This window comes from Crocodylus siamensis, chromosome 3, assembly GCF_052110815.1.
Source record: "Crocodylus siamensis isolate JL-2025a chromosome 3, ASM5211081v1, whole genome shotgun sequence".
NCBI lineage: Eukaryota > Metazoa > Chordata > Crocodylia > Crocodylidae > Crocodylus > Crocodylus siamensis.
Genome location: NC_143397.1, coordinates 171,335,726 through 171,357,711, shown reverse-complemented (window position 1 = coordinate 171,357,711; position 21,986 = coordinate 171,335,726). Strand labels below are relative to the sequence as shown.

General features: G+C 41.9%; 1 protein-coding gene across 2 annotated transcripts; it reads left to right on the top strand.

The window, feature by feature from the left end:
- The first annotated feature begins 8,539 nt into the window (after nt 1–8,539).
- LOC149869115 (myosin regulatory light chain 2, smooth muscle minor isoform) lies at nt 8,540–21,492 on the top strand. 2 transcript variants are annotated; one of them, XM_090039742.1, is made up of 4 exons: nt 8,540–8,789; nt 16,139–16,336; nt 16,582–16,743; nt 18,477–21,492. In XM_090039742.1, the coding sequence occupies exons 1-4, from the start codon at nt 8,669–8,671 to the stop codon at nt 18,647–18,649; spliced, it is 654 nt and encodes a 217-aa protein (XP_089895868.1). In that variant the 5' UTR covers nt 8,540–8,668; the 3' UTR covers nt 18,650–21,492. The 2 variants fall into 2 exon arrangements, with proteins under 2 accessions (XP_089895868.1, XP_089895869.1); XM_090039743.1 differs by lacking the exon at nt 8,540–8,789 and adding an exon at nt 14,140–14,511.
- Nucleotides 21,493–21,986: the final 494 nt, after the last annotated feature.

Genomic DNA, 21,986 nt, shown 5'->3' with positions numbered 1-21,986 from the left:
CAGTCTGGCTTCTCAGAGGATTCTGCCCATTCTCCCTAAGTGAATTGAAGTCTGCTTTTCTGAAGTCCAGGGTCTTTATTCTGCTGCTCTCCATCCTTCCTTTCCTCAAGACCCTGAACTCAATCATCTTGTGGTCACTGCTGCCCAAGTTGCCATTTGCTACTACATTCCCCACCAATTCTTCCCTTCTTGTGAGCAGCAGGTCAAGAAGAGCATGGCCCCTAGTTGGCTGCACCAGGAAGTTGTCCCCAGTACTCTCTAAAAACTTCTTGGATTTCCTGTGCTCTGCTCTATTGCCCTCCCAGCAGATGTCAGGTTGATTTGAAGTCCCCCATGAGAATCGGGGTCTGTGATCAGGAAACTTCAGCTAACTGTTTCAAGAAAGCCTCATCCACCACTTCTTCCTGGTCTGGTGGTCTATAGCAGACCCCCACCCCTTGTTGCTCTCCCCTCTGAACCTAACCCAGAGACTCTCAACAGGCCTATCTCCAGCTTCATACTGGAGCTCTGAGCAATCATACAGCTGTTTTACACAAAGTGCAACTCCTCCTCTTCTCCCCTGCCTGTCCTTCCTGAACAGTTTGTACCCATCCATGACAGTGCTGCAGTCACGTGAGCTCCCACCATGTCTCTGTTGTTCCAATTACATCGTGGTTCTGTGCCTGTTCAAGGACTTCCATTCTTCCTGCTTGTTTTTCAGGCTCCATGCAATCATGTACAGGCACCTGAGGTAACTAGTTGACTTTCCTGATTTCTCAGGAAGTATGAGAGCACCTCCCCTGTTGCCCACTCCTGCTTGCTCTTCCTCCAGGTCTTCTGCTTCCCCACTTACCTCAGCGCTTTGGTCTCCACCCCCCCAGCAAACCTAGTTTAAAGCCCTCTTCACTAGGTTAGCGAGCCTGTATGCGAAGATGCTCTTTCCTCTTGTTGTTAGGTGGATCCCATGTCTTCGTAGAAAACCTTCTTCTGGGAACAACATCCCATGGTCGAAGAAGCCAAAGCTCTGCTGGTGATAGCATCTGCACAGCCAGGTGTTGGTCTGCAGAATGCTCCTGTTCCTGCCCAGGCCCTTTCCCTGGGCAGGAACCCAGGATCGACAAGAACACAACCTGAGCCCCAGACCCCTTCACCCTTGCACCCAGAGCCCTGTAGTCACTCTTGATATGCTCAGAGTCTACCCTGGCAGTATCATTGGTGCCCACATAGATGAGCAGCATGGGGTAGTAGTAAGAGGGCCAGATGACCCTCAGTAGTCCCTTGGTGACATCTCGCATCCGGGCTCCTGGCAAGCAGCAGACCTCCTGAGACAAGAAGTCAGGTCAGCAGATATATGAAAGGGTCACAAACAAACTTTAAAAATGGATCAACAAACTTTTAAAAATGGATTCCCCTTTTAAAGAAGAAAAATGTGGGAAACTAACTTTTCTCTTGCAGGCTGGCAGAGTTCCAGCCTGCAAGGGGCTGCTTAGGGATGCCTGCCCTGCCCCCCCCCCCCCAAAAAAAAAAAAAAATCCCACACACTGTGGGACTGGGGTCTGGAGGCAGGGCAGTGGGTTGGAAGTAAGGGGCACTGGGTTGGGACTGGCCACTGATATTTCCAAATGGGTCCTAGTATGAAAAAGGTTGAGAACCACTGCTCTAGTCTAGGCCCTTGTCAAGTGAAGCAAAACTAAAACATGCACATTAGCAAAACTGAAAGGAAATGAATGCTGAAGAATTGGTCAAGCTGAATTATTTCCAGTTAGCTTGTTAGGATCATAATTTGAAAAAAGAAAGAAAGAAAGAACTGCCTAGGGGCCTGTACAATTATATATATGCACTAACCTTTGGAAGGAACAAAGAGGGGAAAATACAGGATCTGAAGTAACATAGCATACTCCAGAGAGGACAATTCTTTTAAAATTACTGTTTTCAAGCTGTTTCTTGTTCAGCATGTTAGTCTCAGAGGACATAACTATGTTGTACACATGGATTTCCAAACAACATACCCAACCCATAAAAGCTCTCTTTGCTCATGTTTCAGAAACTTGTGTCATAGTTCCTTCCTGCATGTGCCACATCCCATTGTTTTTGGCTGTTTCTGTTTGCAGCAAGAATAGAATAGTATTGAATTGTTTTTTTCCCTCATAAATGTTCTAAAGTTATATTGAAGTTACTGAACATTTTTAAAGCATTTTTTCATTTGTAAACTTCCACGTAGGTAACTGACCTAACAAAGGTCTCCATGCTTTTCCTCTGCTAAGAGGTGCAAAAATAAGCAAAAAAAGGGGCACTTTTGGAACATGGAGAGGAGTCAAGCAGGAGAGGGGATGACAGTATATTCACTTTAATACTGGAAAGTCTTAAGAATGACAGAACTAGTATCTGCCCTCAGATACATGGATTCCACTTAGTGACATGAGTTTACAAATAATCCTTGACAGCTGTTATCCATAGAAGATATAACACTGAACTGCGATTTGTGAGCTCTGGCTGCCATTGGTCTGTTAAATAACCTTAGACAAGTCATTTTGGACTATATATTCTGAGTTATTTAGATGTTTAAAAGCTGTAAGTTGTTATTTAGTAAGCTTTTCAAAAGTATTTAAACAGATTAAGCATGTAAATCCTAATTAACAGAGTTTAGGCATATAAGCTAAGTACAGATATTTAAAAAGCCCGAAGCAGAAGCACTCTAAGTATCACCCTGTACTCGGAGCGCTCTAGATTAGGTAGCAAGTGAACAGAACGGACGTTTGCTGTTTGTGGGGCAGAATGCATCCAGAGCCTGCCTGCACTGGCTGGGGCCACAGGATGGGGGCGTTCCCACACACCTCCCAAGAGGCTGCTGGAGAATGCTGAGCCCAGCCAAGCAGAGGAACAGCCAGCAACCCCTGATTGGCCAGAGCAGCCTCCCTGCACCTCCCTCCTGCCCCGCCAGCTGGTTGCTGTCAACACCAGCAGCTGGAGAGTGAGAGGGGGAACAGAGCACCCTCTGCTCCGTGGGCCCCGCTCCAGCTTGCTGGCTCAGGCTCTGGGGGGGACCCCAAGCCATGTAAGCATAGTAGGGGAGCTCTGTTCCTCCCTGCCCCAGCTTCCTGACAGCTGCAGATCAGAATGGCCTGGTTTTTCACTGCACTGGGAACTACAGGTGGGGAATGGAGTCCATCTAATGGGCAGGCCTCTTCCCAGTTTGCTAGTTTGGGTCTTGGAGGGAGCAGGTCACGTGGCAGAGGGCTTTGGTTCCCTCCACTGTCTGCCCCAGTTTCCCGATGGCTGCAGTGTAGAGCTGCATGCAGCTTTTCACTGCATCAGGAACTGGAGGAAGGTGGGCAGGGGAATGTAGCCCCCCTGCCATGCAAGCATGGCACAACCCTCAACAGACCTGAGCCAGCATCTGGGTGGGGGGAGGGCACATGGCTGAGTGCCTCCATTCCCCAATCTACCCTCACTCAGCCACTCAGGGAGTAGACAGAACATTTTCTATCTCCTCTCCGTGATGGCCCAGGGGCAAGACTGGGCTGGTGCTTGCCCAGAACAGACAAGCACTGGCTGAGGTGAGCATGCCACCCTGAGAGGGGGCCTTAGGATGCTAGGGGAATGCAATCTACCTTGACTTGTGATGGGATGTGGTACAGATGTTAAAATAAAGTGTCCTAACCAAAAGTGCTTTAGTCTGATACCGCATCCATCCACGGTTAACCTAGAGCAGAACCTGCTGTTTTTAAAGCACTCTATGTGCCATGAGCATCTGTTCAGTTATGACTGTAGGGCACTTTCTGCATGCTTATCACACAATAAGTGTAACCACTATACCTAGCCATAAGCTAATTAGTCGCTTCTGGAAATCCTAGTAGGTTCCTATTTGCATCTTTAGGTATCTACATTTCTTTGTAAGTTATCCTCTTCCTTTCTGTGCCTCATTTTTCCTATCTGTTGAGTGCAAATAATAATAATGATCTAATTTATAAGAAATTTTAATTTTTTGTAAGATTCTTTAATGAAAATGCTATACAAGAACGAAGTGCTGTTTTGAAAAAAGAATGTTAGGCTTGTGTATCCACACAGTCACCTTCTACATGTCCTAAATTTTCTGAGATTAAGTGGGTATGTAGACTTTCTCCTTCTCAGTATGTGAACTTCTTCAATGAAGAAGTAACAAAAGAAACTTTGGAAATAATCTTTTTACCTCTTTTCTAGAAAGCTGTTTCTTCCTTTTTTTCCTTTCATGTTATTTTGAAGGATACTATTTAAAAGAAATTTCTCTTTTTTTCCCCTAAAAATTATATAATATTTAGTAATTTTAATGCAATTGATGTAAATCATTTTTTACAGCTAAAAGGCAATGAGCAAAGTTCTCTAGAATAACATAGAGTGTAGGCTAAAGTTCCTTTTGGTTACTCTGGCTTGTATGACTAACAATGTTAAATATTAAATCTGGCAGTCACTTATATCTAATGCACTTTAGACAAGGGCCATAGCCCTGCAAGCTTACTCATACATCTTACCATATACAAATTATTACAAAAAATGTGGAGAGGGTCATAAGGAAAAATAAACATTTATAATACCAATTTGACAACTGTGCATTTTTTTCCAAGAATTTTTTTTCTTTTAAATATTTCATTTTCAACAGTCAATATGTGCATATTTATATGCTCAGATCTATCATGAACTGTAAAGAAGGAGTGCCACTCCACTCTCCATTAAATTTCATAGTAATTTGCCATTGACTCCAGTGGGTTAAAAAAAAATTAAGAAAAGATAAAGAAAGCAATGGACACAGTATCTTAGGTGACATGGGGAAGTAAAGGATTTCCAGACCCATAACAAGATGTCGCAAGCTATAATGAATTAATAGAGGAAGAATCAGGAAGAAATACCTAATTGAAATGCTTTGCAAAATTCTTCTGTGTCACTTAGTTCCCATGAAAAACACCTTAGAATGAACTGAAAATGAAATGTCTTTCCAAGTGAGTGTGAAATGGCAGGTCTGCAAAAACTCCTAATGACCCTCCCTCTCCAGTTTTCCCCAAAAACACTTGTGAGAGCAGCTACAAGGCTTCAAGACTGATACAAAAAATAATAATGCTAATAGCATTAATTGTAATAGGGGAAACTGTATTTTAATTGTTTCTGTGGGATTGTTGTATAGTACTACTGCGGATCTCAGGTCACTGAAATCCTGATCACCATGATGGAGCTATGATTCATAGTGAATCAATCTTCCAGCATGCAAGGGGGATAAGGTACAAAAAAGAGCAGCTATGGACTCCTAGGCTGTCAAATCTCTATGCCAGTTTACACCCTGTAAGTATGAACAGATGTCTCATTTGATGCAGGACTGGCTGTCCCAGGGTTTGACCTGCATGAAAACAGGAACACATCTCCCTTCCAAGCTGAACTGCTGCTCCTTTTCAAGTGGGTAGGCAAGAGTGCACAGCCTGGCTGGCTTGCCCCTGGAACAAATTGTACAGAATGGCTCAGGAGTGTTGCTAAGTTGTATCCAGCATTCTTCAGAGGGACATGAAGCGGGACTGTGGATGTGGATGTCTGTTCAATCCCCAGGATAAAAGGGGATCTCTAGGGACAGATATGACATCTGTTTACAGCCTTTGCGGACACTCATTCCTGAACGGGGGTGGGGGTGTGTTTCAAAAGGACTAAGACAAGACACTTTTTTATAGCTTATTTTTAACATTCCTATGGGGAGTTGTCCTGGTATGACAGCCTAACAATCCACAAGTTGATGATTGTTTGTCTATGGCCTGACACACAAGCCCTAGCGATTAAGCTGATTGATAAATAATGGGATATTGATTCTGCTCTAAATACTTCCGACACCAGCGCTTTGGCCACGAAAACGTTCAATTGTGCTTATGCACATACTTCCCGGGCAGCGGGGGGACTGTGGCAGCTGGCGTTCAGTGACAGTTGGGAACAGCAGTTAGGATCCTGTACTCGGGGTTCTGCGACAGTTGAGGTCCTGGGCAAAAGGGGCTTCCTGATCATTGGAAGGGACATTTGGGACCGGGGTGGATCCAGGAGAGGCGCAGTGATGGAGTCACGCTCCCCTTTGATTCATGCTCCACCCCAAGTTTTAAACCAACTGCCTGGCAGTGGCAGCAGCATTTTTATGCAGGCAGAACTGAGGGAGTCAGTTGACTTCAGAGCTCATTATAATCCACCTGATCCCTTCCAAACTCTTCATTTGTTAATGATCCTTTCTCCTTTTTATCTGTCTCCATGTTCCACCAATCAGGCTCACCTCTCTTCTGCAGTTCAGCTATCTGTTAGTTGCTCCTGGTAATGTAGTTCCTATTTCACAGCCCCGCAGACTATTTTTTAAATCTAGCTGAGAACATTAACTCAAGTGTGGCAAAAGTGTTCAGTGGAGCACTGTCAAAATGTTCAGGAAGGCTAGATATTGCTTTATGAATCTGAAAAGGAGATGCCCGTTTAATTCTAATGACTGCAGGACTAATGAAACACCATGTTTTGCATATTTTTACCTAGCTTGTTGTGTTTTTATACATAATATAGGAAATTAAAGCACACTCCCATGTTTTTGCTTTGTTCTTAAACTGAATAATACAACTCAGGCCCTCTAGCATTTTAGTAAAGCTTCTAGTTCCCATCATCACATAGAACGCAATACGTTTTTCTCCAGTTAAAAATAAACTGGAAGATTTACTAATATGCTAGGGGTTAAGGCTGCATTATTCAGTCTGAGATTGAAGCAAAAACAAATATAACACAGACCAATGGCTTGAAGTTGCAGCAAAATAAATTCAGATTGAATAACTGGAAAAACCTTTTCACTGTTAGAACAGGGGGGCAGGGGAATAGACCGCCCAGGGTAGCTGTGGTCTCTCCATCACCAGAGCTGTTCAAGAAGAGGTTGGATGGGGACTGGTCAGGGATGAAGCCATGCCTATGTTTTACTTCCAAGTTGAATTTGCCATGCTTCTGGGTGTTGTTGTTTGCCCCCACACCTACTGCTACATGGGTCAAGATGTTTGTAAGCCTTCCTCAGAGGCACTGGGTGCTGGCTACAGCCAAGGCTGGGGACTTTGACTGGGGTGTCCCAATTCTCCTGCTGGGACAAAAGCTGGATGTTCCTGGCTAGAGGGTCTTGCCCCTTCATTTGGGGTCAGACTGATCATCATGTTTGGGGCCAGGAAGGAATTTTACCCACTGATCACATTGATACAAAGTGTGGGAGGTTTTTGCCTTCCTCCGTAGCAGGTGTGTAGCCCTCTACCTGGGCCCTCTTGAACATCTGTTGGTGACATTTCATAGAAGCAAGACAATGGCTGCTGTGGTTCCTCTGTTTTACCTCTGGCAGGTTAGGGTGTTAGGGCTGCACTGTATTAGGGTTGACTGTAGCCTTTGGTAGAGTTTAGATTAGGGAAAGTACAGAATGGTGTGGATAGGGATGATCCCATTGCCTCAGGCAGGGGTTGAACTAGACAACCTCTGGAGGTTCCTTCCAGCCCCCGACTTCTCTATGATTCATTGCAAATAGGACTTCATATGATTCATTGGAAGTGAGAATTTCACAACCAGGAGCAGGAATAAGTTATATTCAGCGATTTGGAGCAAATGCATTCCCAAGATGGATCATCTACATTTGTTGGTCTAGGATTAAATTAGCATTATCTCCAGGTTTTTCCCAGTTCTTTCAGAGTTGGCATTGCCCCACCACACCCTGTTCAGAAAAATAGTCAATCCATGGTAAAAACAAAACCACTGTTATTTATGACTTGGAAATATATATATATTTTTTTTAATTTTTTTTTTTATATATATATATATATATATATATATATAAAAATAACCAGGAGCAGCCAAGGGCCAGCTCCTGGCAGAGCAAGGGCCAGCACCACTGGTGGAACATGAAGGCTGTTATCACAGGTGGAAGGAAGAGCTCCGAACAGACCAGGTAGATGATAACCAGGGATCCTGGTTTTCTCCCATATAAAAAAAAAAAATCCCCCAATTTTCAGATTTAAAACAAAGTAGCCCCGAATCCAGTTTTCCATGATTAACATGAAACACCACTCACCACTAAAATAGATAAATATTTATATATTAGTGGTGTTTCATGTTAATCATGGAAAACTGGATTCGGGGCTACTTTGTTTTAAATCTGAAAATTGGGGGATTTTTAAAAAAATAATAGAAAGCCAGGACCCCTCATACAAGCCAGGAAGACAAGCAACATGCTGCTGCCACTGCAAGGCCTTGCCTTAAGCCTAGGGGGCAGCAAACATCAAAGGGCCCCCTGCCCCGGATCCACCCCTGGCTGCAGCGGGGGCCGTTGGACTCCAAGGAGGGCGGGAGAGCCCACGGCTGAGCCTAGGGCTGGGGCTGGCGTACGGCTGAGCAATACCACTACCTGGACTGGGAGGCTCCCGCCCAACCCAGAAGCCACTAACCCCAAACCCCACCCATGACGCACAGGAAACCCCCGCCGTGCCCTTATAAGGACACCACAGCTGCCTGCGCACACGCCCCACCCCCCCTCGCTGGAATGTGGTGAGCGCACTGGGCTGTACCAACACCCCGCGGGGATGGAAGCCGGCGGTGGGCTGAACTAACTCCCTGCGGGCGGGATTGCCGGGTGGTAGGGGCCGTATCAAGAAGCCGCGTGCCCCTCTCCACTCTGCTCGTGTCCGTCTCGCGGATGGTTCAGCCCATCCTCGCCTCCCCTACCTGCCAGGCGGTGGTAGCGCCCTGTCTAAGCGCTCCGGAAGTGCCGGGCTTCGCTCTTGGGGTTGGACTTGTTTCTCCGCTACTGGTGTCGGGTGAGGCCCGGGGGTGCTGGCGGGGGCCTTGCGCTGCTCTTTGTCGGGGTGGAGGCGCTGAGGGGGTTGCTTGGGACGAGGGAAATGCGCGCGGGGCGGGTGGGGAGGGAAGAAGGGGGGACACGGAGCAGAGCCCAGCGGGCGGGTTCTGGGAGCCATGGGCGCTGCCCAGGGAGACGGCCCCGAGATGGGAAGGGAGAGTGCCGCGGGGCATCCTGCCTGCGGAGGTGCGTGGCGGGCTTGGCTGTGGCCGGGAGGGGTGGGCCAGGCCTGGTCGGCGCGTGTGGGGAACACGGCCCGGTGTCTACAGAGCAGTGATCCCGCTCCCTCATTGATAGAGGTATTGGCACTGGGGATGCCGCAAACCAAATTGTCGGGACGTGTTAAATGCAGAGTGGGGACAGGAGTGAAGGCCGGAGGTTTGGAGGGAGTGTACTGAGGGGGGTCGCCAAGCACCAGGTGGCGCCTGCTGTCCCTCGGATGACTCCAAGGAGCCAGGGGACGTTGCCCAGTGAAACTCTGCTTCAAGACGTGAACAGAGGAGGGGCAGGAAAGCTGCCCTGCAGTCTCCACAGGTCCTCCCAGCCAAAGCCTTCCTCGTGGTTGGACGTGTCACAAATGCAGGGGAGGAGGTTGACCAGGAGGTGCTGGGACTAAGAGATTGGCAGGAAATGGCCTCTTCCGGTGCCCACTTGGGCCCAGTGACCTCCTCCTCTTCTTGTGTTTTCCCTTCCCACTGGCCTCTCTGTTCGCTCAACATGTCACAGGGAGTTGAGTTCTCCTACACAAACAGCCTAAGTCTTAGGATGCCTTTGAGCTCTTGTGATACTGGTTGGGTGTTAACTCTTCAGCATAAGGAAATGAATAAATTCAGAGACTGATAACAGAGAGGGAGACAAGGAGGGAGGCTTGAAATGCCCCACATCCACTTTCCAAATGCATGGGTCTTGCAGCATCTGCCTGGGGCAAGTCGGGTGTTTTGACAGTCACACTGAATGTTTTTTCCTTTGAGGCTCAGTGCTGCAGTGGAATTTCGTGCCTGGGTGGGTGATTCCTGACTTGTCAGGCTGAAATGTCACATTTTTATATTGAAGGGAAAAACCTAGTGATATTCAGAGTAGGAGGCAGGGTAATTTGTGGTGAAAAAATTTGAAAAGAACAAATGCATCCCTTTTGTTGTTGTACAGGTTTCATTCTAGTAAGGCATCCTGGATATGGGGTGTTCAGTCTCTGGCCTGCAGGCCAAATGTGACCAATGGAGCCATAGGCATCCAGCCCACAGGGCTCTGTGCAGATTGGGAAATTTGATGGCAAGGGAGCAGCAGCAATAGCTTTGGCCACTTTTTCTCATTGCTAGATTCCCAAGCCCTGCACAGCAGGTTAGGGCCAGGTCATGCCCTCTCCTCCTTCCCTCCCCCCACCCCCCTCCTTCCTGTCTGGGCTGGGTTGGGGCTGGGCTTTGCCTCCTCTCCTTTCCCCTCACTGTGGGACTGGGTTGAGGCTGGGCCCTGCTCCCTCGCCCTCCCCTTCCTGTGGGACTGGGTTGGGGCTGGGCCTTGCCCCCACTTGCGTAGGTAACTTATTTTTAGTACAGTCCATGAGTCAGAGCCTGTCCTCATTGATGCTTCATTTCTATGGATCAATTCCGGGGGGGGGACATGTTGGAGCCAGGATGCCCCCTGCCCTCCTCAGCACAACTGCCCTGTGCTGGACTGGGACCATCAACCAGATCTGGCTTGCTGATGGCCTGGGTGCTGCCCATCTGGGCTGCCAGCAGAAAAGGTTGAACACTGCTGTCCTGGATCATTAGTCATGCTAAAGAGCAGCTGCAGCCAAATATATTTCAGATTTTGGCTTTCATTCCCTAGCATGTGGATAGCCATGCTGTCAGGCAGAAGAGCTAAATAATTGGAAAGCAGGTGTGAATATTTATGCAAATACCTAACACCAAAAAATATGGAGGAATCGTAATGGAATAAACTAGTCAAAAGATGTCTTCTCTTCAGTAGGTTAGACCTATATATGCCCAGGTAACTTATTTTTAGTACAATCCATGGGTCACAGCCTGTCCTCGATGCTTCATTTCTATGGAGCAATTCTCAAACAGAGTTGATAAGGCTGCAACCATATTTTAGTTATTCTGTTCAGCATCCAAACATCCTCTTTACACTTGTAAAATAAAGCAAACTGAGATATTCAGCATAAGAGCAAAAGCTCAAAAAGCAGCAACTAAGGATAAAAACTTGGGTCCTGCTATGGTGCAACTTATACATGGGGTTGGGAATGTATATTAAGGTGCCTGTTGAAAACAGGAGATATCCAGTATCTTTTAGATTGAATCCATCCTTAATTATTAGTTCTTGCTACAAAGGTAAAAAAAAGATGTATGATCCTCCCAATATCCCACTGAAACCAGTATGAATGAGTAAGTCTGGATGATCAAGGGCCTGAATGAGCTATCCTGAAAGGTAATCCCAAAGGTTTGATGATTAAGAGTAATAAATGAAAGGAAAAAATGTCACTCAATTTTAGTCGGGTTCCCAATAGTATGTTGATGCATATGTTAAAATACAACATTTTTTCCTTGGCTGTATGTGGAGGTCCACATTGTTTTTATTTTGATAGGCTTTCTAATGATGTAAGTGCTCATTCCCAAAAACTAAACTGTTTTCCACTGCATATCAGTTCATCAGATGACAATAACTTTTGGTTAGTGCATCCTGACTCTCATCAATGTTTTGAAGATGAAAAGCTTCGGCTATCCTATTTCCTCTATATAAGTTACTTAGTCATTACGATTGACTTCCATTTCCTCATAGAACTAGAGATATAAGAAGGCTTACTGTGTCTTACGGTATTGTTAGCTGTGTCCCTTGTAAGATGCAAGATTTTGGAGGGGAGCTAATATTTTATTGGACCAGTTTTATTGTTGAGAGAGGCTAGCTAAGCTTTCAGGCACAAAATGCCCTTCCCTCAACTCTGGGGAAAGAAACAGATACAGCTTAAGCTAAGTACATAATAGAATGATTATTTTATTTTAACCCAATTTTGGCAATGAAAGTATCTTTCTGTAATTATTTATGGTGCCTATTGTTGTAGCTTTTTGATTGTTCAATAACAATTAAATCTTGGTAAGAAAGTTATGCTGCTGCTGTTGTTGTAGCCCAATGATTTCACTTATTATCCATATTTCTCCACATCAGTTTTCAAAACTTATGAAAAAGCCTACCTAAATAAACATGCTGTTTGTCTGAAAGCCTGCAATTTCCCATGGGCAAGGTCTTTATAGTAAACATTTCCCAGTTTCCAAAATAAAGAAGGCCTAAACCATGCAGATCTGCACTCTGTTACTATGCATAGTAAAAGACCCAGTCTGGTTTAATTTTTATACAAATTCTGAATATGGTTTCACATTAATACATATTTTTCACTCTAAATAGCAAAATGAAAAGAAGAATCTTGGAGCTGAACAGGGATGGCTTTTATAAGACTGAGTTTTTTTTATTATTATTATTATTTCCAAGGTGGGTACTGTCATTTTGGAATATGATTGTCCAGGACCTAAGACACTGCATTGGGGCCTTTTTCATGTTGCTGTTGCGTAAACAGTTGATATACCATACCTAGAATTCCTTTATTAGTCTTGAAGTGCTTTTACATTTGTTGGGCAAAGCTGTTACAAAACATACTTCAGCTAGTAATTTGTTAGGGCTTTGTTTTGAACAAACAGATCATCACAAATGACATGTTTGGAAACTTGAGTCGGCATTTACGTAAAATTACTTAAAATTTTCTGATGACTGAAACAACAAGGTAGATGTTATTTTATCCTTAAATAGCATTGCTTGCCTCTTCACATTAAATGAGGATATGGGAGTTAGTGGACAAATCAGTGTGGGTTGTTGAGGATTGTTGATTGCTGCTATTACTCTTACTGTAATCAGAAGTATGGTTTTTCACATTTAAAATCATTTGTTCTGACAACAGGTTTATTTTTCTGTTCTGTGCAGTGTAGTATGTTCCAGCTCCTCTACAGAAACCCCAACTTGCTTTATTTTAGCTGTTTTCATATATTTATATTGTTTTAACAAGTTGAATGTGAAATCAAATTTTGATAGATTTACAATGAAGTTGGTTTCAGTTATGTTCCTTTGTTCAGTTATGTTTACACTTGGCTATAATCATCCAACATTTAAACTCTTCCTCTAAAGATCATTTTTTAGCTCACTAAATTCCTTCTGTTTTTTTCTTCTCTGAGCATCTTCTAACCTCCTTTTTAGTAAAGAGGCTTTATTGAATAGTACTTCATGGCTGGCAGCACCCAAATTATTTTAAATAGGGTTATCATCTTATGAAATTTAATACATCTATTTATGCAATTTAAATTGGCTCAGACTTTTTTTTTTTTTTAACTGCAAATTCATTGTTTACTCATTACCTCCTGAATCTCTACTTAAAGTTGAGGCTACTGTTTTCCTTGTTCCTCACTACCATTACATCTCTGCCTACTGTATTGAAAGTGATGAAGCAAGTTTATAAGACAGCTTTATTTTGTGTGTTACTTTTTTTGCTCTACATGCTTCTCTGGACTTGCTGGGTGTGTTGCTTTATATTGTCTAGATGTCAGGGCACACTGAAAAACTGAGTAAGAAAGCAGGCTGGCTGTCATTGTAACTGATAGCCAAGGATACAGATACAGGTTTTCTGTTTGTCACAGAAAAATTGGAAACTGTGGGTTTTCCCTTTGTAGGCTGGCTTGGTTCCAGCCTGCAGGTTGCCTTATTTTAGTTGTTTTTATATATATGTTATTGTTTTAACAAGTTGAATGTGTAAATCTATCAGACTTTGATTTCAATGATGTTGGATTCAGTTATGTTATGTGAGGGGCATCGGCCTATCGGGGCTGCTCAGCACCACGAAGAGGGGGGAGGGGAGGGCAACGGGGGAGCAGCCACAGTTGGACCCATGTCCTTGTGAACAAAGGGGGCAGGGGAAGCTATTTTCAGTGATTAAAAAAAAAATGAATAAACTCAAAGTAAAGGCCAAAATATAAGTACTTAGAATTTATTTAATGAAAACTATTGATGTACTGGTAGGTTTCCAAATTGCTTTAAAATTGTAAATATATCAATAAAACATTGTGTTCAGCTGATATTCATATAATGGTGTTTAATTTTATGCATGGAAAAATGCAGATTTTTGGAGTTTTTTAATCAGAAAATTTGGGGGGTTTTAAACTGAAAACTAGGATCCCTGATGATAACCTGTCTTAGAATTTTAGAATGAACTTTCCAATTGTAAGAATTTCTTGTATTGGCTTGGTAACAGAAGTAGACTGAGTTCAGGTCTTTCTCTTCTCTTGAAAGCAACTTAATACCTAATTGTGACTGACTTCAGCAACGAAACTGATTTCCTGACACTTTAATTGGAAAGTGTTTTAGTCCGAGTGCTTGTAGGGAGATTAGTTGTGGAAGTGGAATGAAGAGACTTCACTGTTGCTGGGTGATGTTGCATTTCATTTGTTATTTTTAGTTCATGGTATAACAGGTTGTTTTTATGTGTCAGAAGAATGTTGTATATGGAACGTAGGTTTTAAAAGTGTTGAATTAATCAGTGGATGAAATCAGTAATGCTATTTGTAGATGTACAGGGAAGAATATAACCAGGCAGTGTCCCCCTTTTACCATCTAGAGGCGTGGTAAAGCACACTGAAACATGGAAGGTAAAATGTGTTTTGTTGTCTTGGGAAAGATTGGTGATTTCTTTGAGCTAACTGGCTGATTATATATGTGCATTCATTCTGATTCTTTTGCCTCAGCTAATTACTTCGCTGTATTAATTAAAGCTAATTAATGTTGGCTCCTGTCTAAAATGGACAAAGATTACAGTCTTCTTTTTAATTGTCATTTATATGGATAGACAACTTCTCAAGGGAGCCTTGTGAATTAAACTGCTTAAGGAGTCACTAAGGCTGCTTTTTGTGACTCATTAAGTAGCTCTTTTTAGAAATGCAGTTTCAGATTAGATACTTTTTAAAAGTTAACATCCCAATATATGATCAAATTGATGCTTAACAGAATCTGTGTTGCTAGTAAATACAAGGCTGTGATAATGATCTTCTATTTTAAGTTACTTTAAAATGAAAGCACGTGGTCTCAAGCTCTTAATTTAAGTACCAAACAAATTTGTGGCATGTGTGCTAGAATTGTGTTTAGTTATATTGCAGAGTTGTGACACACTAAATTAGTACTCTTGTGGATCACTAACTCTCAATGTGATAAATGAGGAATAAGGTTAATATTGACAGTGTCCGTTCTGAAACTAGATAAGAAACATGTATAAATATCCTCTAGTACTACACCTGGCACTAGCTTTATCTTCTATTTTCCTAATTGCCAGAAAAATTTTCCTCCCATTACTTTATGAAGAGTGCAACTAATAATACATGTGGAGATTTGATTGAGTGCTATGTGTTGCCCAGATCAAATGTAATGAAAAAAGTTATGTAAGCTTAGTAAAGGCAGTAATAGCAAGCTAAACACCTTCATTAACTCTTAAAATGTGGTAAGCTTTCCTTTAAATATATACTCTTTTCTACTTCAAATTTCTTTATTTTAGCAAACTTGAGACCCTGATTCTGCTAAATAGGAAAACCTAAAATCAGTGGGGCACAGGGGTCCAGCCATGTAGGATGTAGGTCTAGTTGTAACACCTCAAGGCCTCAATATTACATTTCAGTTAATGAGTTAGATTATGTGTTATTAACAAACTAGCTTGAAAAGTAATTATACAAGTCTTTATAACAGAAGTCACAATGAACTTCAGATCCTTACATCTCTTCAAATTGTTTTACTTCCAGGTGATGTAACAGATAAAATGATACCCCAACTTGCTCATTCAACAGCAGTTTTATGCCAGTTTCACTGTTTTCTGTATTTCACCTTTGCTATACAGGAAACTTGCTCTAAAACTACAGAAATAACCAGGTTTGGGCTTGTATGGTATTTGAAACTAGTTTTTTAACCCCCCCCCCCCCCGATTATTCCTTTAATTAAGGGATTGCTTCATTAGGAGGAGAGAATAAATCAATACTTGTTATGACTATGGAGAAGAAACTGTAGTACCTATGTAGCTTTTCTTGTGGTGCTGTCCTGCTTATATCCAAGCAAGGTGAGCAGAGTCAAATATAGTAATTTGTTTCACCCTTGCTAGACGTGGGTGAAGTTCTGAAGTACAGACCCAGGTATTGTAGGTCTCTTTAAAAAAAAAAAAAAAATCACTTGCTTTTTCTTAAATATGCTAATTTCAGTTCCCTATACTTGATTCACTGGGGTTTTTTTCTTCCCTAGAAACAACAGCCAAGATGTCTAGCAAAAGGGCAAAGACGAAGACCACCAAAAAGCGCCCTCAGCGCGCAACCTCCAATGTATTTGCAATGTTTGATCAGTCGCAGATTCAGGAATTCAAAGAGGCATTTAACATGATTGATCAGAACAGAGATGGTTTCATTGACAAGGAAGATTTGCATGACATGCTTGCTTCTCTTGGTAATGTTCTGTTTTTCTCTGTTTAGCTGCTCAGTATATCACTCTGAATTGACCATTATAAAATGTTGCTTGTATTATAATAAAATTATAATTTTATAAGTCATTATAAAATGCATGCTTGTATTGCAAACATTGTTAATGCCAAATGCATGACCTTTGAAATGTTAAAAGCCTTTTGACAGTTGACCGTATAAATTGACAGTCAGAGTGTATGTATAAAAAAAGTATGAATGTCTTCTTTGTAGGGAAGAATCCAACTGATGAATACCTAGATGCTATGATGAATGAGGCTCCAGGCCCCATAAATTTCACTATGTTCCTTACGATGTTTGGAGAGAAGTTAAATGGTACAGATCCAGAAGATGTAATCAGAAATGCTTTTGCTTGTTTTGATGAAGAAGCAACAGGTGAGCAGGTGGAATGACTTCTGCAATTAAGAATATATAGTTATATATCATCTTTGATGCAGCTGAAATCATTAAATCATTTTAAACAATTTATGCTATTGTTTAAAATCTAAGCTGGTTCATTGGATAAGATCTTTATTAAAAATAGTATAAATCAATGGCATTCATCCTCCAGCCTATGGAACCATGTTACCTGACCAATGGGGTTCTGTGTGGATTTGGTAAGCTGGGGGGTAGGGGAAGTAGTGGCATTATTAGTTGGCAGCTGGGGAGCAGTAAGTTTCCGGGTCCATAGGGAGCCCTGCAGGCTGGATAATATATATGGCCCAACGCCAGCGTGCACGGTCACTCCATGACTAAATCCAAGTGTGCAGCTGGATCAGGCTAGTGCACAGCCAGGTCATGGGGCTGGGAGGTTGGGCACTACTGTCACAAATTGTGATCTAAAGCAGTGGGAAGTCATCTTTCTGGCAGGTATGCTACAAGTTAGCCCTGCACTGTCCCAGAGTGCCACTCCCTCTTTTCCCCCACTTCCCCTGCCCACTCTGTTGCTCTACTTTTGCTCCCTACTCTCTGCATCCTGTTTGATCTCCTCTGCTTACTGCCCTACTTGTTTCTGTGCTGCTTATCCGCTCCCTGATTGGTGTGTGCCCCATGAAGAGGCAGCCCTTGCCACAGACTGGCCACCCTTGACATGAAGAATAGGGTACTTGTTTCAAACTGATCTGTAAGACCATGCCTATGAAATGCTTGCCATGTGGTCTGTTTTTAAAAGCTGCGAAAACTGTTTTTTCACCTAAGAAGATATCTATCTCTATAATCTTCTTATCATCTTAGGTGAAAAAACAGCTTTTGTCTAAACAGTCGTAGATAGTTCATGTTTTATGACTTTGGGAACTCCTGGCTTAGGCTTTCATTGAATTGCTTTAAAAGCCTTAATGCAGATATACTGGTACTTGTATTTTATGTATGTTGGCCTTGCCAGTTAAGCTCCATCCAGCTCCCATTCAGTATGAGCTGGATTGGGCATTCATAGTTTTAATTAGGAAGTGCTTAATACAAGCAAGTTCTTGTATCGGGTTAAGCAGAATTCTTGTTTAGTTTATCCATTTGGTGAGTGGGCTAGGTCTTAAGGTCTGGCCTTTTGACAGGATGCACCAGATAAGGTAGATCTTAGACGGGGATGTCAAAGATACTGTCCATGAGCTGAATCTGGTACATGGAACCATTTCACCTGGCCCAGAGGGTGCCTGGAAGGGCCAGGAATTTGGGGATAGGACTTGCTGCCAAATTCCCAGGTACAGAGTTAGCGATGTGTGTTGACTTTGTTAACCCCTGCGCCACTGGCCCAGGTGGCCAGTTGAGTTTGACACTCCTGGATTACACCATTCACCATCCCAAAATGACTGTTACCTGAACTATGAGGGGAGTAGTTGCTTGACTCTGAAGCCTGAAACTTGACTACTAACTTCGCTTGTGTAACTACAATATAGTTTTTAGTAATTAAAATAATCTGGCCTTTTATTAAATGCAGCTAAAGCATTAGTTCTAGCCTTCTGAAAGCTTATGTTGATAGCTTTGTATCTTTTTTTTCTCTCCATGGAGTAAATGGGCAAATAGGCTTGTAAATGTCGTCTTATGGGGCATTGCTTGCCTTTTTATGTGTTGGTGCGCTAAGTTCACATTTAGAACTTTTTCTGCTTCATCCTGAATCCTTGTATATTGCATTCTAGGGTTTATTCAAGAAGATTACCTGAGAGAGTTGCTGACAACAATGGGAGACAGGTTTACAGATGAAGAAGTTGATGAGCTATACAGAGAGGCACCAATTGATAAAAAGGGCAATTTCAATTACATTGAATTCACACGCATCCTTAAACATGGAGCAAAAGACAAAGATGATTGAACAAAATTCCAGGCACATGCAAATATCTCTAGTTTTCACTTGTGTTTACTTTTGAGGGTTTTTTCCTGGTAGAACCTGTTGCATGCATTTAGCGCTACAGCTTTTGCCTATCTCCGTGTATTTATCTATTTCAGGCCATTCCAGCAAAATTGCACCTGCGTAATCAGACTGGAAATGGGGGGGGCCTTTGTCCCCTATAATGAAAAGGATTGGGGACAAAGTTTGAATTTGAAGGCCCGGGGGGGGAAAAGATCTCTGTTTCTGGGTTAGCTGGATTTTTACATTTTTGTAATAAAAATGCCATTTTGAAATAAAGATTACTATATAAATAAAATACCTCAAACTTTTGTGAAGGGTGACAATTTTATTATTACTGAATAGGCTTTTACAAATGAAGAACTGTTACCTAACTTTTTTATTTCTGGTAAGACCCAGTGAGTCTACTACTTCATAGCATTTTGTAAAACAAAGCTTGTTTTGTTTCTTTGTGCTCTGAAGGTGTGATTTTGAAATTATGTTGCTTAAGTTCACAGAAGTAATGGTTTTAGTCCCTGAAAGGAAATTGGAATGGCATAAATGGTATTCAGATGGAATGGCTGGAGAAGATGACTGTAATGGTGTAATCTTTTATTTTCCTCCATATAATTATTGAGGATCTTGGGAATATTTTTTTTTGTATGCAGAATACTAATTTGGTGAACAGGAATATAGAAGGCAAGACTAACATTTGTGCTTTTGTAGCCTACATACAAGCTAGGCATATATTAATATATCTGTGCTCCATTGCAACTAGTACCCTCAAAAAGAGCTTGTTCCAGACTGAAATTTCTATGCTGCCATTACCCAAGGCTATGTTAAAAAAATTACAAATATTGCTGCTATGCAGTCCTGTTGGCTTCCTTTGCAGCTGGAGCATTCCAATATTCTTTGGGGCAAACAGTGCAATTAGTTTTAAGCAGGAGCTTTCAGAGTTTGGGAATGGGATTCCTTGTGCTTACCTGAAAGAACTGGGACTTGGATATGATGTTAAACAAAAGTTAAAGAACATGGGATTTCCGGTTTTTTTCTAGATTCTTATTCTGATGGGTTTTCAGTAAAAGTAGAAGGGATCTTTTTAAGATGAAAACTGCACTATGAAATGCTGTTCCTATTCACAGCTACTTTATATATATATGTAAAGTTGATTTCTAATCTAACTCACATTTTTAGCATAGCAATTCCTAAAGTTTTTTTTATTTGACCCTTGGGCAGTCTTTCATTCTCTCCTTCAATGTTTTAATTAAAACCAGTCCTTGTGGTGACTTTCCTTTTAAATCCTTTGCCTTTGCTCTCGTAGATTTGTTCCCCCTGCCCTCCATGGTAGTGTTCCTATGATCAGAGTACTGTAAAAAAAGGAGGTACTGGGATTGCATATTCAGTAAATGGCCTTTCAGAAAAATGTGTTATTGCTGAAATCTTACAGATGTTCTAAGAAGATGTGCTTAGGAACAATGCTAGCTAGAGTGCTGTGGTAGCTATTGGGAGGATGAAGTCTAAAACGCAACGCTGTACTTAAGATCTTGGCCTATCCAGGTTGCGGATGGAAGGGGGACCAATAACGTAGCTCTTTAAGAAACAACGTAAGCTATTGAAAGATAGCTATATAATATTGAAGCTGTAACAACAGATACAAAATAAACCACTTATGCTCTATGTTCAAGTTGTCCCATAAGTTTTTGTGTAAGTCCATATATGATGTCACGTCATGAAACACAGACCACTTGGCTTTGTTTATGCATGCCAGTAGCTACCTGCTTTATCTCAGCCACTTAATAATGGATGTATCATAATGACTTTTGATGGTCCCTCTATGCTGTCAGCACTCGAATCTCTTGCACCTTAGTTCTTGGGATGTTTCAATTTAAAGTGTCAGGCACAGTCCTTTTGGATTTCTTTTCTTTTGTTCAGCACTCCTTGATTTGGAAACTTCTGCCTTAAGTAAAACAAACATTTGTGAAGGTTCTGTGGTGCACTGGAAGAGCATAGGATCCAATGAAGCTTAGTACTTCTCCTCATTTCTTAGAATACACATCTTTGGGTTTTGCAGTGGTCTTGAGGGAGATGAGTATGGCATCACAGCATGGGTTTTGTATAAGCCACATTTTGACAAACTTTTTTTCTACATTTCTATGGAGCCTGTTGAAATATGAAGATGCCACTGTGTATAAACTTTGTTTCATTTTTCTTTGCTACACCATGCATAATCTTTTAATGTACAAGTTATAGAGAGAAAAATCTCAACTAGAAGATTTTAATAGTGAAGAAGAGGTTTCAGAGATGTCCTAGTATTGCATGATGTTCTACGAAGTTCACTTTTGCCTGGTACCTCTACTGCAGTTGACTTCTGCATAGGCACAATACCATAGCAACATAAGGTTATGAACAGGAACATCCAAAGAGACCATATATGTATGAACAGCTGAGCCTGCATGCCTGAGCCCATAGCAATGTCATCACTAATCCACTTCCAAAAATAAAGATAACTGGTCACTAAAGAAGAGTTTGAGATAATGATGCTTTTGATCTAGTATGTGGAATAGTATTACAATTCAAGTTTCCTATGTCATCATCACGTTGTCTTCTCTTGGGGCTCGAGTAACAGCCTACATGTTTATCAAGTACTGTTTTTGCTACAAAGTTACTGGTATTGGGTTTTATAGACATTAATTTTAGAGTCTTTTAAGTGTCTTGATAAAGCAAGACTCCATTAAGTTACATGACTTCATTTTTTTTCCCTCTACAAATTATATTGTTAACAAAATAGGACTCTGTTCTTGCAATAAAATTTAATGATTTCCACTATACCTGTGAACATGCTCAAACTTTTTTGTTTTGTTTGGTTTCTTCTTGTGGATCCCTGCCCTGTCACTGCAAGTTTCAATTTCTACAACAGGTGAGGCAGAGATCTACAGGCAATATGCTCTTGGGAGTGAATCACAGTATGCTTAATAAAGCATACAAACATCTTTGCGCACCACTCATTCATACCAGAGCAGATCTATCCTGTGCTCTGAATGAACTTTGGGCCCTGTGTAACATAAGTAAAAGGAATAATGTCATTTAAATGCGTGTCATACTATCCATGCAAAACAGGGAGGAAGAGGGATTGTAGTTAAATGGGTAATGTTTTCATACTTATTGTTTAGAGTACTGAATATGTATGAATTCTGATTCAAGAGTAGGCTATGATCCTATGAATAACTGAACGTGCTTAAGTTTACAACACATAAGCATCTACATTAGCATCTCTTATAATGAAAAGTATGCCTGCCCTTATCTATAGGTACTTATTTATCTC

Excerpts from the sequence above, each read along its gene's own strand:
- LOC149869115 (XM_090039742.1), top strand. The coding sequence starts at position 8,669 with ATGGTTCAGCCCATCCTCGCCTCCCCTACCTGCCAGGCGGTGGTAGCG. Across the intron at positions 8,790-16,138 it reads TTCTCCGCTACTGGTGTCGG|AAACAACAGCCAAGATGTCT; the intron begins GTGAGGCCCGGG and ends TTTCTTCCCTAG. Across the intron at positions 16,744-18,476 it reads TTTTGATGAAGAAGCAACAG|GGTTTATTCAAGAAGATTAC; the intron begins GTGAGCAGGTGG and ends ATTGCATTCTAG.